General features: G+C 67.2%; 1 protein-coding gene across 4 annotated transcripts in view; it reads right to left on the reverse strand.

The window, feature by feature from the left end:
* Window positions 1-1,737: 1,737 nt before the first annotated feature.
* ARHGAP23 (Rho GTPase activating protein 23) overlaps window positions 1,738-17,713 on the reverse strand; it is a 34,602-nt gene continuing 18,626 nt past the window's right edge. For all 4 annotated transcript variants that reach the window (XM_064636375.1, XM_064636374.1, XM_064636376.1 and 1 more), the window contains exons 2-24: window positions 17,157-17,336; window positions 14,641-14,665; window positions 13,781-13,873; window positions 13,370-13,448; window positions 13,097-13,151; window positions 10,950-12,387; window positions 10,489-10,644; window positions 10,255-10,366; window positions 10,094-10,151; window positions 9,842-9,979; window positions 9,444-9,743; window positions 7,646-7,707; window positions 7,186-7,316; window positions 6,947-7,065; window positions 6,711-6,866; window positions 5,780-5,858; window positions 5,265-5,338; window positions 5,065-5,154; window positions 4,837-4,962; window positions 4,654-4,695; window positions 4,448-4,541; window positions 2,951-2,982; window positions 1,738-2,818 (exon numbers count right to left, since the gene is read on the reverse strand). In XM_064636375.1, coding sequence (XP_064492445.1) covers window positions 1,793-2,818; window positions 2,951-2,982; window positions 4,448-4,541; window positions 4,654-4,695; window positions 4,837-4,962; window positions 5,065-5,154; window positions 5,265-5,338; window positions 5,780-5,858; window positions 6,711-6,866; window positions 6,947-7,065; window positions 7,186-7,316; window positions 7,646-7,707; window positions 9,444-9,743; window positions 9,842-9,979; window positions 10,094-10,151; window positions 10,255-10,366; window positions 10,489-10,644; window positions 10,950-12,387; window positions 13,097-13,151; window positions 13,370-13,448; window positions 13,781-13,873; window positions 14,641-14,665; window positions 17,157-17,336 — 4,665 coding nt within the window. In that variant the 3' untranslated portion in view covers window positions 1,738-1,792. The remainder of the gene's footprint in view (window positions 2,819-2,950; window positions 2,983-4,447; window positions 4,542-4,653; window positions 4,696-4,836; window positions 4,963-5,064; window positions 5,155-5,264; window positions 5,339-5,779; window positions 5,859-6,710; window positions 6,867-6,946; window positions 7,066-7,185; window positions 7,317-7,645; window positions 7,708-9,443; window positions 9,744-9,841; window positions 9,980-10,093; window positions 10,152-10,254; window positions 10,367-10,488; window positions 10,645-10,949; window positions 12,388-13,096; window positions 13,152-13,369; window positions 13,449-13,780; window positions 13,874-14,640; window positions 14,666-17,156; window positions 17,337-17,713) is intronic.

The following is a 17,713-nucleotide window of genomic DNA, read 5'->3' on the forward strand; positions in this document are numbered from 1 at the left end:
CAGTGCTCCAGGACCCGCAGCACAAGGAAAAGGGGGGGGGTCTTTTCTCACTGTGTGGTGGGTGGGGTGGGACATCCCCAACTCTGAGACCACCCCAGTGGGTGTGGAGGCCCATTTCCTCCTCCCAGGCTCGTAGAAAAGCTGGATAAATCTTTCCAGGGACAAACCCTTCCCTGGATAAACCTTCCCTGGATGCTGCCAGTGCTCCAGGACCCGCAGCACAAAGAACACAGCCCACCCACCCCCCCCCCCCCAAAAAAAACCCAGCAATAACCACCACCTTGAATAACCAGTTTATTTCCAATATATAGACCAGGACTGGAGGGGGAAGGGGGGCAAAGCAGGGGGATTTTGGGGGTTTTTTGGGGGGTTTTCTTTTGCAGTTTTGCATATCCCGGCGCCGCGGCCGACGGGGGACAACACGCCGGGAAAGGGGAGGGGACATGCAGGAGGGTTTAAAAAGTCACCACTGGTCCAGCACGTCCCCCGGTCGGGGCTGGCCTTTCCGCCGAGCAAAACTTCTTAAAAAAATCCTTATAAACCCTTTGGAATATGTTACACGGGCAGAGACGGTATTTACAGGGGGCGGTGGGGAGGGGAGGAAGAAAAAAAAGTAAAATAAAAGAAACAAACAAAAAAAAACAAACCAACGAAAAAAACAAACTTTACAGCAAATATTTGCATAACGACACGGAGGGACAGGGAGGGGACACGTGGCCACTGAGCCGGTGGCTGGGGGTCTCTGCAGCCCCCCCTGAGCCCCCCTTCCTAAAGTGCTTCTGGCCTGGGGGGTAGGAAGGGGATGGGGTGGGAGGGGGCTGTGCCACACCCCGGGTTCTTCTGCTGCTCCTGGGGGGTAAAGCATGGCAGTGTCCCTCCTCCCCAGGGTGTCCCTCAGTGCCAGCCCCTCACACCCACCCCCGTGCAGACCCCCAGCCCATGGGGACCCCCAGGGCCTCCCTGGCTCAGCCGTGCCCCGACACAGAGCACCCCAAAACAAGGGGACAGTGCTGAGGCCACCAGGACCCCCAGAGCAGGGCACTCTGACACTGAGGTCACCAAGGTCCCCAGGACCCCCCAGAGCAGGGGACTCTGTCACTGAGGCCACCAGGACCCCCAGGGCCCCCCAGAGCAGGGGACTCTGACACTGAGGTCACCAAGGTCCCCAGGGCCCCCAGAGCAGGGGTCTCTGTCACCAAGGTCACCAGTGTCCCCAGTGCAGGGAAGGTCTTTGTCCCCAAGGTCCCCAGAGCTGGGGGTCTTTGTCACCAACGTCCCCAGAGTCCTCAGAGTAGGGAAGGTCTCTAATACTGAGGTCCCCCAGGGTCCCCAGCACAGGGGTCTCTGACACCAGGGACCCTCCAGGGTCCCCAGCACAGGGGTCTCTGGCACCAGGGTCCCCCCAGGGTCCCCAGCACAGGGGTCTCTGGCACCAGGATCCCCCCAGGGTCCCCAGCACAGGGGAGTCCCTGGCAGAGTGGCCACAGTGCCCAGGGAAGTGCCCGCACTTCACTCTGCCGTGGCTGAGACAGCAGGGCCACCACTGCCCAGGGTGGGGACAGTCCCCGTGAGCCCCCACACCCCTCCTGGCACTGCCCGGGGGGCTGGGGGGCCGTGCAATGGGACCACAGCGGGACCACGGGATGGGACCCCCGTGGGACCCCCCTCAAAGCCCCGGGGACGAGGGGGGTTCTTTTCCCACCCCCACAACAGCAGCTCGTCCAGAGCACAATTAAATACGAGAACAAGGGCGAGTCCTTAAATTAAACACTGGCTGGGGGGGCCGGGGGGGTCAGAGACACTGGGGGAAGCGCAGGGGGGCCGGGGGGCCGGGGCTGCCCGGGGGGCTCTTGGTGCCCGTCCCCTCTCTGGCGGTGCCAGGCTGTGCCGGGGCGGGGGCCGGGGGCCGGGCTTTGGTGGACTCCAGGCTGCTGAGCCCCGAGTCCTTGTCGTGGCAGGGGCCCGGGGAGCCCTCCAGCCCCCGCGGCTCCTTCCACTCATTGAAGTTGAGGTCCTTGAGGCCGCCGGGCACCACCACCGTGTGCCGGCGCCAGCTGCTCTTCTTGCGGCGGGTCTCGGGGGAGTGGGCTCGGCGCAGCCGGACCCCCAGGACCCCCATGTCGTCGGTGGAGCCCCGCAGGTGCTGCCGGAGCTGCTCCCGCAGCGAGGGCCGCCCGGGGGGGGCCCAGCCCTGCTCCTCCCCGGGGAGCTCGGGGGGCTCCCCGGTGGGCCGCGGCCGGCCCAGCTTCCTGCGGGCCAGCGTGTCGCACTGGATCAGGCGGTGGGAGTTGAAGGAGGGGCGGCCCAGGGGACCCTTGTCCTCGTCACCGCCGGCCCCCCCGGCCTGCCCCGGCCGGGCCCGGGCGCCCTCCCGGCTCTCCGTGTCCGTCTCCATGTGGCTGAGCTCGCTCCGCTCATCGTCCGCCTCCTCCCCGCGGCTCCCGGCCACCGACTGCACCTCGGAGCACAGGCTGCGGTCCATGGTGGACAGCGTGGAGTAGCCGGACACGATGGAGCGGGCGTCTGGCGCCGGCTCGGAGCCGGATCCCGCCGCGGGATCCGTGGAGCTCTCCCGCTCCGCCCTGGCCGGGCCGGGGGCGGCCGGCTCGGTGCCGGTGCCGCGGGGGGCTTTGCCGGGTCCCGGCGGGGCGGCCGCGGTGCCCTGGCGCTCCTGGTCCCTGCGCTCCGCGTCGTCGTCGGTGCTGCTGCCGACGCCCTCGGCCTCTCTCCTCTTCTTCCTCTTGCGGGCGGCGGCCGAGACGAAGGGGATGCCGAGGAGCTCCCGGTGCGGCGGCGCCTTGCGCGACGGCCACGTGCCCTGAGCGGGGACACCGCGGTGAGGGACGGTGGGGACACGGGGACGGTGGGGACACGGGGACGGGGACAGGCTCGGTGTCCCCACCGCTGTGGGTGTCCCTCCCTGCCAGCCCCAGCCCGGGACCCCCCTCACCTTCGGTTTGGCGGAGCCGCTGCGGGTCGAGCCTGGAAAGCAGAGGGGAGAGGGGGGTCAGTGAGGCCCCGGGGGTGGGGGGTGTGCTGGGGAGGGGGCTGGGGGGCAGAGCTGGGGATGCTGCTCCGTTCCCCCAGACCAGGATGGGGACATGCTGGGGCTGTCACAGATGCTGCTCCGTTCCCCCAGGCCAGGATGGGGACGTGCCGGGGCTGTCACACCGGCTGGCCCCTGGCAGGGGTGTGCCAGCGGGTACAGGAGGTGCCAGGAGGCTCAGGGGGGGCTCTGGGGGTCCCTGGCATTGCTCACCCACTGCAGAAACCCAAGGTGAGGAGTGGGGATAAGGGGGACACGCAGAGGCACACACAGCTGGGAAGTACAGCCAGGACCCCAGTGCCAGGACCCCAACCCTCCCATGGCCACGGGGCACAGAGGGGACAGGGACAGGGCACTGCCACCGCCGTGTCACCAGGACAGAGCACGGGGAGGTGGCTCCATAGCAAATCCAGCCTCGGAGCAGGGTCTGGAATGGGCTGTGCTGGAGAGGGCTGGGACAGGCCATAGGGTCGTCCCGGCTCCACGGGGGGTTAGGGGGTAAGAGGGGACACGGGGGTGATGGGCAGCCCTGGCACCGCTGCCATGGTGTGAAGGACAAGGACAGGACACAGACACCCTCTCCCGCCCCGCATGCCCGGGATGGGGTTAAACAGCTGCTGACAACGAGAGAGGGGGAGGCAGGAAGGGGGTGCTGACCCTCCCCAGGGCTTTGGGACCACCATATCCCAGAGTTTGAGCGTCCCGGGACACCCAGCCCCCAGCCCTGCCAGGGAATGGCACCGTGAGCACTGGTCAACGATGTGGGATAACAGGGTTAAAGGATTTGGGGCTCCCCAGAGGCTCAGCAGCCCCCTCCTGGTGCTGGGGACCCTGGGGACAGCGGCCAGGCAGGACAGGGCTCCCTCCCCTCCCTCTGCCCGCCCTGCTCCCGCTCTCTCGTGGTCACCCGAGGGGTTAGTGCAGGAGCAATGCACCCAGGATCAAACTGTACCCGCTCTAGCTCTCCAGGAGGTCCGCTGGAGGAGGAAGAGGAGGAGGAGGAGGAAGAGGACAGCACAGAGAAGTTCAAGGAAAGAACGTAAGAAATCAGTCGAACGTCAAAGTCTCCCGGTGTCGGGGTTGGCAGCGCGGGCACGGGCGGGGGTCCCGCGGGGTGGGCGCTGCCGGGGTGCCACGGAGGGATGAGGAGCAGCCACCAGAGAGAAGGGTGATGGGAGAGGGCAGGGAGGGGGCTCGTCTGGCATCCCCGGGGGGGTTGTTCCCGTTTTCCAGTGAGGAGGGCGCCGGGATGTCCCGCTCCAGCACAGCCGGGTGTGCCGTGTGTGGGTTTGCCGGCTGCCCAGAGGTGTGGGCACGGGGGGACAGAGCATCCAGAGGGGCACCCCGGGGTGCCCCAGTGCCAGGGCTGCAGGGCCCGGTGCCACGGGCACCGCTGCTCACCTGCGGCATCGCCGGGCGCCGCTGTCCTGCCGATGTTGGGCAGCAGGTACTCGATGTTGGGCACGGACTGAGCCTCCTTCTCATCCACGGGGGTCTGCCAGGGGAGCGGGGACGGCGCTCAGGGGGCTGCCAACAGCCAACCAAGGCTCTGCGCCCCCTCCACCCCACAGCAAGACCCCCTCACACACAGAGGGGACAGGACTCACCTTCTCGCCCTTGTCCTCCTTGTCACTGAAGAACCAGTCTGACTGCGGGGAGACAGGAGTGGGGTTACGGCCCGGCCGGGAGCGGGGGGAGCTCGGCATGGCCAGGGACCCCCATTCCTGGTGTGCTGATCACCCCCCTCCTCCAGCCACAGCGGTGCCCACCCACCCGCTGGTGCCACTCACGTGCTGGATGAGGGTCTCCACGATCTTGTAGCGGTCGGGCATGTGCGTCACCATGTCGGTCATGTTGTCCTCGGACGTCCGGACCAGCGTGGGGCCGAACACCAGCGCCAGGTTTCGGGGCTCCATCTGCAACCAGAGCCGGGTTAGTGCTGCCAGCTCAGCCCGAGCTGGGGGGGCTCTGGGTGGGGCAGGGGGCCCAGGAGATTCCCAGGGTTTGGGGTCTGGTACCTTGTTCTTCTCCGAGTGGTCAGCGATGGTTTTCAGGTGACCCACCAGGAACTTGAGCGTCTCGTAGTAGTGACCTGGCAGGTCCCGGATCTGTGGGGAGGCACCAGGTCACCCCTCTGCTCACCCCCCCCACCCCTCCCACCCCAACCAGCCCCAAAGAGGGGCTCCAGAGCTGTGGAGCCCCTGCCCCATCTCCCTACCAGCTTCCGCAGCGTCCTCATCCTCTCGCTGGCGTCTTCTATCCGGTTGGCTTCAATAAAGTCGTTGTATTTATCTGAAAGTGGGACATGGGGGGGGTCAGAAGTGGGTGGAGGGGAGAGGACATCCCCCCAGAGCTGGGGACCCCTGGATGAACCAGCTGGAGATCCTGGGGAAGGGGCTGATCCCACTGGGATGGGGCACTGAAGGGACAGGGCTGGCCCAGGGGCCTCGGTGAGGGAGGGTCTGTGCCCCCCTCCTTGGGTGGGCACTGGCTCACTCTGGGTGAGGGAGGGTCTGTGCCCCCCTCCTTGGGTGGGCACTGGCTCACTCTGGGTGAGGGAGGGTCTGTGCCCCCCTCCTTGGGTGGGCACTGGCTCACTCTGGGTGTGGGGGCCTGCCCCTGACACAGGGATGGGTGGCACAGGCCCTGGGGCTGCCTGGTGCCAGCCATTGGCACAGGGTCACCAGTGGCCACTCGGGGGGCTCTGGTGGCCCAGGGGGTGCAGGGACTCACCGTCCGTGAACAGGGGCTCGGGAAGCTTCCGGAAGAAGGATTTCAACAGGCTGCTGATGACGTTCAGGTCCTGCCACCGCTGCGGGGGAGAGAAGAGGCTGCTCAGAGGCATCACCAGGGAGTCCCCGAGCCAGGGGTGCCCCAGGCCACCCACACCGAGGGGGACACCAGCCAGAACCACCATGGCTGCGAGGATGGGGGGACAGCAGGACAGCTGTCCCCACCCTGTGTCTGGCAGTGACGTGGCGAGAGGCAAGGGGACAAAAATGTCCCCAGGATGTCACCTACGGTGCTGTCACCGACCACTAGGCGGCCCTGCCGTGCCAGGGAAGGTCCCGGCGATGGGGATGTAAACAGGGATGATGGATACAGGGATAATGGGGACAGGGAGACGGATGGATAATGGGGACAAGGACGATGGTAGAAACAGGGATGATGATGGAACAGGGATGATGATGGAACAGGGATGATGAGGACAAGGCTGATGAAGGAGACAGGGCTGATGATGGAGACAAGGATAATGGGGACAAGGCTGATGATGGAGACAAGGATAATGGGGACAAGGACGATGATAGAAACAGGGATGGTGGGGACAAGGATGATGATAAGGATATGGATGATGATGGGGACAGGGATGATGATGAGGACATGGATGATGATAAGGACAGGGATGATGATGAGGACAGGGATGATGATGGAGACAGGGATGATGATGGGGACATGGATGATGATGAGGACATGGATGATGATGGGGACAGGGATGATGATGGGGACAGGGATGATGATGAGGACATGGATGATGATGGGGACAGGGATGATGATGGGGACAGGGACAGTGACAGAGCCATACATCAGGACAACAGCCAGGAGAGCATTCCAGAGGCATGAGGACAGGGATGGGGAGCGGGCTGGGGACCCGCCCTGCCCTCACCTCGTCCTGCAGGTTGATCTCGGTGGCTCCCTTGTTGAGCTGCTCCTGCAGGCTGGACACCACCGCGTTGTTCCCGGGCACGCGGTAGATCCCCATGTACTCCAGCCCCCGGTCCTCCACCACCTTGCAGCAGGCTTCCACGATCAGGGGCACGTTCTGCAGGGACAGGGAGGGGGTCACGGGGTGCCGGGGGGGCGCAGGGACCCCGAGGGTTGGCGGTGCCAGCCTGGCTGTACCTTGTTGTCCGGGGCAGGCTGGCACTCCTCCAGCCTCACGCCGAAGGCGCGCGGGGCAGACTTCTTGTTCTTCTTCATGATGTTGATGCCCCACGGGGCTTTCTGGGAGCTGCTCTCGTCTGGGGAGGAAAACCCACCGGGTCACTCGCTGATGAGCCGGGATGAGCGGGAAGAGCATCCCTGCTGCCCCACAGGGATGGCAGTGCCAGGGGGAGATCCCCCCTCCTGACATCACACACCTTTTGTGACGGTCGCATCCTGCCGGGGGGACCGGGGCGCGCTGGTTCCCGTCTGCTTCAGGAACTCTGCTCGGATCCCCAGCCCACGAGGGCCCTTGGGTGAGGAGGAGTCGGGCTTGGTGCCCGCGGCGCTGCGGGGAGAGCGGGGGGGCTCAGGTGGGGCAGGGCCGGGGGGCACCAGCCCGGCGCAAAAACCTCCCGGTAAAACGCCGGCATCGCTCCCGGGCTTCCTGGCATCCTACGGAGACCCCTGGGGAGCACCGAGCTGCTTCAACCCTGCTTAAATTTGCCAGGTGCCACCTCGGCCGAGCGGGACCCTGCGGCGCCCGGAGCCAAGCCGGGCGCGGGCGGCACTTCCATCACTGCCCCAATCCTGGGAGCCGCTGGATTTGCTCCGTCACTGCCAAACTGAGGTGACCAAAGCCCCGGGGGTCTCGGAGCCCACCGCCCCAGTCCGTACCTCACTTTCCGGTAGTCGTTTAACTTCTTGTTGATAAGTGCTTGGCTGGCAAAACCGGGGTCCTGGGGAGGCAGAGAGAAGAGGGGAAGGGAGAGCTTGAGCTGCGCGTCCGCCGGAGACCCCGGGCAAGTCCACGCTCTGCCGGGCACCACGTGGGGCCAGGCAGGAGCAGGCAAGGGCAGCACTCGGGTCCCTGCTGCCCCAGAACGGCCAGGCAGGAGCAGGAAGGGCAGCACCAGATCCCCGCTGCCGTGGAACAGCCGGTGCCCACCAGTGCTCGCCACCCCACTGCAGCGTCCGTCGCTCTGTGCCACATGTCCAAACAAGACACGGAGGCCTGGGGACACGCCTGTCCCCCCACGGCACACAGACACCTTCACCGACCCGCGCCAGGCACACCCGCTGCTCCCACGCAGCATCCTCAGCCACGGATCCATCCCTGCGGGATCCTGGCCCTGCTCCACGCAGCATCCACAGCCACGGATCCATCCCTGCGGGATCCCCGCCCTGCTCCACGCAGCATCCACAGCCACGGATCCATCCCCGCAGGATCCTGGCCCTGCTCCACGCAGCATCCACAGCCATGGATCCATCCCTGTGGGATCCTGGCCCTGCTCCCACACAGCATCCATAGCCATGGATCCATCCCTGTGGGATCCTGGCCCTGCTCCACGCAGCATCCACAGCCACGGATCCATCCCTGCGGGATCCTGGCCCTGCTCCACACAGCATCCACAGCCACGGATCCACCCCTGCGGGATCCTGGCCCTGCTCCACGTAGCATCCACAGCCACAGATCCATCCCTGCGGGATCCTGGCCCCGCCCAGAGGCACCACAACTCCACAACTCCGGTGTTTGCCCAGACGGCTCCGCGTGTTCCAACCCGGCAGCACCAGCACCGTCACCCCTGCCGGGCCCACGGCACCCTCCGGTGCAGGGCTGTGCCACCGAGAACCACAGACTGCTCCGAGCTCAACGTGCCCCGTGGGGCTGGAGCCTGACACGACCCTTCACAATCACTGACACCAAACCGAGCCACCGCAGCCCCGTGGGGGGATGGCACAGCCAGCCCAGCGCCGGCACATCCATCCTCCGGAGCCCACGGCCCCCCAGGGACAGCTCTCCCCATCTCAGACCCGAGCAACACGTTGAACAGCCCACGGCTGACCCGGTGCCAGCCCCGGCAGCACCGTGCGGGCACTGAGCCCAGACCTCTCTCTGTGAAAGGAGACACGACACACCATGGCAGAGACACGTCACACCACGGCAGAGCCACCTCATGCCACGGCAGAGACATGTCACGCCACGGCAGAGACATGTCACACCACGGCAGAGACACGTCACACCGCGGCAGAGACACGTCACGCCACGGCAGAGACACGTCACACCACGGCAGAGACACGTCACGCCGTGGCACACCAGGGCAGAGCCACGACACACCAGGGCAGAGCCACGACACACCAGGGCAGAGCCACGCACGCTCCTGTCCCAAACACAAACAACAAAACACCACCAAGATCCACCAAGATCCAACGCCGGCCCTGCCCGGAACACAGGGAGAGCCACGGCACCTCCGCCGAGCACCCCGAGCACCCCGCGCACCCCACCCTGGCCGAGGCCACGGGGCCACGCTCTTCTTGGACGCCGCGGCGCCCGCGAGCCCCCGCGCCACCCTGGGAGCACGGCACGGGCCTGGCCGTGGCCTGGGGAAGCAGCACAAGGCAAAGAGCCGGAGAGAGCCGAGGCGGTTAGTGCCGGGAGAGCCAGAGGCAGCCGGGAGCCCCATGTGGCTCTCACCTCGCCCTCAGCCTTGCTGTTCTCCCTGATGACTTTGATCCAGGCCAGCATGTCTTCCCGATCCTCTGCCTGAAAGAGATATTCACAGAAGTCAGCGGTCGTCAGGCGGAAGACGTGCTTCCTCTTGGTCTCGCTGTAGGAGATGTCCACCAGGCACGCTTGGATGCTGATCGGCGGCTCCTCCTCACCTGGGGCCGGGGCGCAGGTCACCGCCTCCCGCCTGTCCTTGCACAGGTACAGCGAGTGGGTGCGCAGCACGGCGAACACGCGCTTCCACTGCCGGAGACCTCCGCCGACCTTCTGCGGGCACAAGGGACGGGGCGCGCGCCTCAGGGCTGCTCCCCCCGGGGAGCGTCCCCTCCCCGCGCCCGCCGGGCTCCGGGGGGGCACCCGCCTACCTTCCCCTTTTTGGTGAGGATCTGCTTGCAGTGGAGCCAGCCCTCCTTCCTCACGGCGCTGAACGGGACGTCCGAGAGGTCGGAGGTCGAGTGCCTTTTGGAACGGGCGTCTTCGGACGTGCCGAGGCTGTCCAGGGACTGCGGGGGGGGACCGGAGGGAGGCGTTGGGTGCCATCCGCACCCCCTGCTCCGCCAGCACCCAGCAAAGCAACCCTTCTTTGGGGGCACCCCCAGGACCCCAACACAACTCACCCCATCGGTGAAGAAGCTCCTGAGCATGCGGAGGCTGGGGACCCGGCTGGGCATCCTCCTGGGGGGAGAGCAGCCCCCGTCAGTGGGACGGCGGGGAGGGGATGGTGGCTGGGGGGGCGTGGTGGGACTGGGAAGGGGGGGTGCGTCCCTTAGGGTCCTACCTTAGGATCTTGGCCTCGTCCCGAAATGCGTTCAGACCGTCGTCGCAGGACTTGGAGCGCTCGGTGGTGATGGCCAGCAGGTAGGACGAGCGGCGGCCGGCCTTGATGCTACCTGCGATGGGGAGGGGGGCAAAGCCCACCCTGGTCAGCCCGGGGGCACGGGACACAGCTCCAGGGTGGGGGGCTGCTCCCCCCACGGCCCCCAGGATGGTTCTCCCCCCACCCAGCACTTACTGCAGTCCTGGGAATAGTGCCGGGACAGGGCAAAGGCGAAGGTGGGCGACGAGGGGCTGGTGGCGACGGCGGGCGCCGAGTTCATGGCGCTGGAGACCACCGAGGAGGCCGGGACGTGCTTGGCCTTCAGGTCGATGCTGGGGCTGGTGGGTTCGTCTGCGAGGGGGGTGGGCAGTGTTGTAGGGGGTGTTGGGGCAGGGGACGTCCCTGCCAGGACCCCTCAGCCCTTCTGCTCTGTGGTGGGTCTGTAGGTGTCTGGGTCGGGCAGGGGGGACACGCTCCCACCCCTGGCAAAGCCAGGAGCTGCTGGTGCACCCAGACCCTCACCCACAGCACCGCTGCACCCCCAATCCCTACTCCATCCCTTCCCTTCCCACCCAGCCCAGGGGTCCCTCCCTGGGAGCAAGTACGGGGAAGGACAGGGCAGACCTGTGGCTCCTCCAGACCTATTTGGGACTCACCAATGAAGGGGATGGACGCCAGGGAGTCCTCGGGGGCTGCCAAGGGAGCCATGCGCCGGCCCGGCCGCTCGGCCACCGGCCTCTCCCCTTTGCCCCCGGGGGCCGAGGGCTCACAAATGTCCGTCTCCTTCACCCCCTCGGGGAAGACAAAGTTCATCTGCCGCAGCGGCACCGGCATCTTGCGGCCCGTGGGCGGCTTCTGCCGCAGAACCACCTCCTCCCTGCGCTCCTCGGGCTGCTCGGCCGCTCGGCCGCCCTCCGGCCGTGGCTCCCGGGGCGCGGCGGGGCCCGCCGTGGGGCCGGCGGGCAGTGGCGGCAGGGGGGTGACCATGCTGTCCGTGAGCGGGGCCACGGCCCGCTGGGCGATGCTGAAGGTGGGCAGCCCCCCGAAGGCCGGGTCGCGGAAGGACAGGGCGTGCAGCAGCCCCGTGCGGCGCTGGAAGGACGGGCTGTAGCTGCGGTAGCCGATGTACCCCGAGTCGTCCACGCTCTGCAGGTTGGGCTGCGACGGGTGTTTCTGCACCGGTGGCGCCGGTTCCCGCGAGGAGGACGAGGAGGAGGAGGAGGAGGGAGGTGCGAAGGAGCCGTGCGGGACGGGCTGCCCGGCGCTCCCGGCGGCCCGGCAGAGCCTCTCGGGCGGCCACGCGGAGCGGTTGAGGTGCGGCGGGAGCAGCGCTCGGGGCTCCAGCGCCTCCATGGAGCGCCCGTACCTGCCCAGGGCGTGGTCGGAGCGGGCGCGGGGGGCCCAGCCCTCGCGGGTGGGCTGCAGCAGGGTGTCGTGCGAGGCGCTGTGGGGCCACCCCCGGTGGGCCGCGCCCGCCGAGCCCCCCAGGCGGTCCTGGGACACGCTGCGGTAGCGGGGCAGGGCGTGCCGGCGCTCCTCCGAGGCGCTGCGCCGCGGCTCCCGGCTGCAGAACCAGCGCGACAGAGCCTGCTGGCACTCCTGGCGCCCGGGCGCGCGCTGGGCCACGTCCCGGGGGGGCCGCCCGGCCCCCGACAGCCCCCCGACGGCCTCCTGGAAGCCGCAGTGAGTCCGGTGCTCCGGGAGGTGCTTGGGGGCCGTGTGGCAGGAGGCGGCGGCGGGGGGGGACATCCCGTAGCGGTCGGGCACGGAGGATGCGGCGCTGCCGGGGCAGCCGGGGCGGGAGAAGGAGCCGGGGTGCCCGTGGGGGCGCGGGGGGGGACCCCCGGGCTGCGGATCCTCGGGGCGGTGTGCGGGGCTGCCGCCGGCGTCGCTCCGGGGGCCGGTGGCAGAGGGGCCGGTGGCAGAGGGGCGGTGGGCGCGGGGGTCCGGCGGCTGGCCCGGGGGGGGCTCAGCACCCCGTGCCTGGAAGGGGTACGTCTTCCGTGGGTAGCAGATGGGAGGGGGCTCGGGGATGCTCTGCGCCCCGCCGGAGTACGGCTCGTTGCCCTTCAGGTAGGCATCCTGGGAATATGCCTGTGGGGGGACACGGGGTCAGGGCGGGGGGATGGGGTCACAGTCCTCCCATTCCCACTGTAGGAATGATCTCTGCTCCTCCCTACCCGAGCTGTGCTCCCTACCTGGTTCCTGCCACCTTGGTCCTGCTTTCTCATGGGGTCCCTCCCCAGCACCAACCCCAGCCCTTCCGCTCTCCCCTCCTTCCTAAAATACCCCGGCACGGCCGGCCCAGCTCTCCCATCTCACGTTTCACAGGCACCTCTGACTCCACACCAGGGGATTCCCAGAGCCCAGAGCAGGCACAGATGGGAGACCCCCCCCCTTTGCCAGGGCTATAAGACCCCCCCAAACTCCATGGGAATGGGACCCCCAGGCCGGGGACAAGCAGTGGTGTCACCTAATACCCAAGACAGGACCAGAGGAGCACCAGGAGAAGGCCCCCTCACACCCCTTGGCTCAGGCCACCCTGCAGGGCCACTGTCACCCCCAGCTCCCAGCTCACCAACAGCAGAGGCACCCGGGGTGCTCCAAGGGTAAGCCAGACCCTGAGATCCAGAGCAACTCATCCTCTAGCTATGCCTGAGGACGTCCCCAAAAAAAAGAGGCCACGTCCCCCATGTTCCTGCCCTGGACCCCTGGTACCTCCATCTCTGCACCCATCGATCCTCCCGGGATGCTGGTGGAGCCCTGTCCCCAAGTGTCCCTGAAACCTGCCTGGCAAACTCACCAGCTGGAGGATGTCCTCATCCTTGGGCATGATGGAGAGCTCCAGCACATCGTCACTGGGGAGAGGGGACAGAGGGGTCAGGCTGGACGGGGTCGGTCCCCACCTGCCCCCAATCTCACCCCCACGAGATGAACGTCCCCATTGCCACGGGACGGTGACAGCTCATCACTGCCTGTCCCTGTTTCCCTGCCTCAGGGCTCCTGTCATCCCAGTGACACCCAGGGGGACAGTGTCCCCATCCCGTCACCTCCCACCCGCAGGAAGGGGACTCACCTGTTCTGGATCAGCGCAATGACCTGTGAGTAGGTTTTCCCAATGATGCTCTCCCCGTTCACCTTGACCAGCCGGTCACCTGCAGAGCCCCAGGAGGGCACAGTGTCACCACAAGGCCGTGGTGGCACCTGGATGTCCCCACGGTCACTCACGGCAGGGTTTGAACGGGGATTTTGCCAAGAGGAGCCACGGGGACCCCAAAACCAGCCTGACCCACGGGGACCCCAACGCTGCTCTGAGCAGAGCAAGAGAGCAGAGCACTCACAGGGAGCAGAGAGAGGGAGGAGAAAAAAAGAAGGAATGCAAGAAAAAGAGCAAAATAAGCAAGGAAGCCCCTGGCAGAGGAGGCGGAGCATCCCGTGGATCCCAGGAGCAGCCTGGGGCCATCTCCAGCCCCGTGTCCCCACTCACCCGTGCGCAGCCCGGCCTGGTGGGCCGGCCCGTCCTCCCGCACGTTCTTCACGAAGATGGTGTCCATGGGCTCCAGGCGGCTCCGGGGGGGACCTGCTCCGTGGGGACACACGATCAGGGAGCTGCCGGCACAGCCAGGACCACCCCACAGCAAGGAGCACGTCTGGCCCCTCGTGGTCACCTCCTCGCCTCCCCCAGCCCTGCCCTGCGGGCACAGCTCCTGCCCGGGGGGAAGCCCAACACTCGGGGCAGCTCCTGGTCCCCGTCACCCCCCGTCCCCTGTGAAAGACCAAAAGCCACCAGTGCCGGGTGGGCGGGTGGGCACGGAGCCCACGAGGGATTCCAAACCCCCCCGGGACCACCCAGACCCCGAGGTCAGAGCCCCCCGGCCCTGCTGGGCGCCGGGTGCCGGCTCTGGCAGCGCCGCCCGCACCGGCTCCCCGGGGAGCGCGGCCCCGGCGCCGCGTCACCGCGCCAGCGCCGATCCGTTCTGACACCTTCACATTCACTCACGTCACCGGGAGCCTCCAGGAGCTCAGTGGGGCCGTGTCCCTGTCCCCAAACACCCCGTGCTCAGCGGGGGCCAGCACTGGCCACCCCGCAGCCCCCCCTTCACTGCGGGCAGACCTCCCCCCCGGGCGTGATGTCCAACAGAACTCCCGAAGGGTTTTGGGGACACCGAGCCCCTCCAGGGCACAAAGTGCCACCAAAGTGCTGCCAAAGCACTGTGTCACTTCACCTCCAGCTGAAATTTAGGGCTGTGGTGACAGCGACAGCCACAGCAACGCCCGCTGCGGCCCGAGACAGCCACGTGCCCCCCGCGCCCACCCCGGGGGTCCCGTGGCAGTGCCAGCACTCACCTGCTCGGTTCCCATTCTCCTCCTCCTGCCAAGAGAAGAGAAAAGCGTTGATTTGGTGGTGGGGGGGTGGGGTGGCAGCCCCACGAAGCCCCCGGCGGGGCCGGCGCGTCCCTCTGGCCTCCACTGCCCCCGGCTAAAATTACCTCCTGACACCGGATCCCGGCCGCCCGCGTGGCCCCGGCGGGCAGTGGGATCCAACGGAGCCCCCTGCACCCAGCTGATGGGAAAGGGGTCAGTTTTGGGGCAGGGGAGTGGGAAAGGGGCTCCAGGGTGGCATCTCACCCTTCGCCCGGGGCCACCAAGCCTGGTCAGGGAGAGCCTGAGCCCCCACAGTGCGGTGCCAGGGGAGGGATCCATCTCATCTGTGGGATGAATCCTTGTCCCTCCCCATCTCTGCAGCCTCCCACTGCTTGGGGTGGGCTGCCAGGGCTGCAGTGGGCACTGCAGGGGGGTGGCAAAGGGGTCCTGCACCCCCTTCCCAGCCACGGGCAGGGGACAGCCCTGGGAGCCACATGGATCTGTCCCGTGGGGTGGGAATTGTGCTGGTGGATCCCCACTCTTCTATCCCACATTCACCCGTGGGGACCCCCCAGCAGAGCCACGGTGCCCAGGGGGGTCCCAGGCTGGGACAGGACACAGGGTGCTGCATCCACACTGCTGAGCCCCCAACGCAGACACGGAGCACCCCGGGCTCCTCAGCCCCACACACGTGTCCCAAGGAGGCACCTGGGCACCTGGAATGGGAATTTTCACTCCACCAGTGCCAGATCCTTCCATCTCTGGGGGGGGACACAGGCCTGGCCCCGTTCCCCAGCCAGTGGGGACACAGACTAATGTCCCCAGGGCACCAAGTCCCTCCAGGGTGCTGGGAAGGGTCCAGTGTCCTTCCCAGTGTAACAGGGGCACATTCCCAGCAAGGAGGAGAGGGCTGGAGCCAGAAGGAAGAGCCACATTCCACGGCCTCAGCACCCAGGAGCGGCTGCCACGGTGCCAGGGCAGGACCGTGGGGCCACCGAGAACCCCTGGAGGCACGGACTCACCCCCTCCCTGCCCCTCCTCGCCCCGTGGCATCCCAGAGCCCTTCCCGGCCCCCGGGGCATCCCGGCAGCCGCGCTCCCAGGGCCGGGCGGTGCCGAACGCGGCGCGCGGTGAGCGCGGCACCGGCACCGTCACCCTCCTCCCCGCTGAGTCAACCCACCGAAACTCAGCCCCCGGACCTGGCCGGCTGCCGGCCCCCCGCGGGTGCTGAGCCAGCCCCGCCGCGCCCTGCCCCGCCGGCTCCGCAGCCCGCAGCTATTCCCAGCCTCTTTCCAAGAGCATCCCCAGCTCCCGGCGCTGAGCCGGCTCCTTCCCACGCGGCCGCCCCGGCAGGGCTCGGCCCAGGTGCCCAGCGGGGCAGGATCGATCCCTCGCTCCCGGAGGATCCTTTGGAGAGGCGGGAGCGAGCGGGTGGGTCTGGAGGAGCTCCAGGCCGTTCCCACGACAGAACCAGGGCGACGCTGCCGGAGACGGGGCAGGTCCGTGTTCCCGGGGCGGGAAGGCAGAAAGGATTTTGGGGAAGCAGAATACAAGGAGCCTGGGAAAAGCGCCGGGACGGAGGATGCTGAGCGGGGATTCCGGCGAGTCGGTTCTCCCCACCCTGTGACTCACTTCCCACCGCAGTTCCCTGTCTGCCAACGCCAGCCCGTGGGGCAGCCGGAGCCAAGGGGCAGCTCTGAAGCTCCGGGGCTGATGGGAGCATCCAGGTCCATCCAGGCTTGGAGCAGTGACGGATCACTTGGCTCCCAGACTCTTCTCCCTTCATCCACACAAAGCCGCTGCTGCAGGAAGTGAGAGGGGGGATTCCAAATTCCAGGAGATCGGAGCTGGCTCGTCCCTTCGGGTGCAGAGGGCTCCATCCAGGCTGAAAGCTGCTCATGGGATCCCTCCATCCAGGAGGGTTGAAGGTGCTGCCTGGATTGGGGCTTCTTGGCAGTTCAGGGGGTGCAGGAGGGTCAACCCAGGGCTGAGTCCCCCCAAAAGGCAGCACCTGGAGAGGGTCCGGCTGCAGCTGGACACAGATCCCGCAGCAGATCCAGTTGGAAGGCTCCCACCAACAGCCAGGAGCCTGGGACCCAAAAATCCACTGGGTCTTGCTGGCCTTGAGGGCTCTGAAGTGCCTTTTCCTGCCATTCCCAGGGATGTCAGAGCCATCCTTCGGGGCTGAGGGATTCTCCCTGTTCCCACAAGCAGCCGTGTCCCATCCCAAAAGGATCCAGAGGCGCTGCTGATTCCCACATCTCCCAGCAGCTCCGTGGGCTCCTCCATTCCAGGGACACCCACGGGGGGTGGGGGCAGCTCCAGGAACCCCAACAAAGCAGGTGATGACGGACGGTTCGTTCCTCCTCTCCCAGAGCCCACCTGCCCACCCTCAGCCCAAACACTGCATCCAACCACAGCATTCCAGTGTCCCCAGGCCCCCCCAGGCCCCCCAGGCCCCCCCAGGCCCCCCCAGGCCCCCCAGCTCCCGGTCCTACCTTGGCCGAGTGCACGGCCGACTCCGGGGGGTACACGATGAAGTGGCGGAGGGTGAAGCCGAACCCCCCCTGGGAGCTCTTCCGCAGCACCACCGTCTTGGGGCCCACCCAGGGGAAGGACCCCCCCTCCGGGGGCACGTTGGCGTTCGGGGATGCTCCATCTCTCCGGCCCGGCGGCGGCTGTGAGGGGGGGACAAGGACAAGATGTCACTTCTGGAGAGGGGAGGGGGGGTACAGGTCCAGCCCCCCCACATGCCCACCCACGTGCCCAAAAGACCCTCCCCCCCATCCCTATTCTTCCCTATTCCCAGCACTCCAGCAGCAAATTCCAGCCCCCACGGCCCACCCAGCCCAGCAGCATCTCCCCCCAGACTCCTCACGTGGGACCTTTGGGAAGAAGATGAATGGAAAGGAAATAAAAATAAATGAGCTGTGCCTGGGGGTCTGGATGGGACCCAGGAGGAGAGATGGGGCCGGATGGCTGAGGGACTTGGGGACAAAAGGTCCCTTCTGGTGATGCCGTGGCAATAACCTTGGGCAAGGCGGAAAGAGCCGTC

Source organism: Pseudopipra pipra, chromosome 26 (assembly GCF_036250125.1).
Source record: "Pseudopipra pipra isolate bDixPip1 chromosome 26, bDixPip1.hap1, whole genome shotgun sequence".
Lineage (NCBI taxonomy): Eukaryota > Metazoa > Chordata > Aves > Passeriformes > Pipridae > Pseudopipra > Pseudopipra pipra.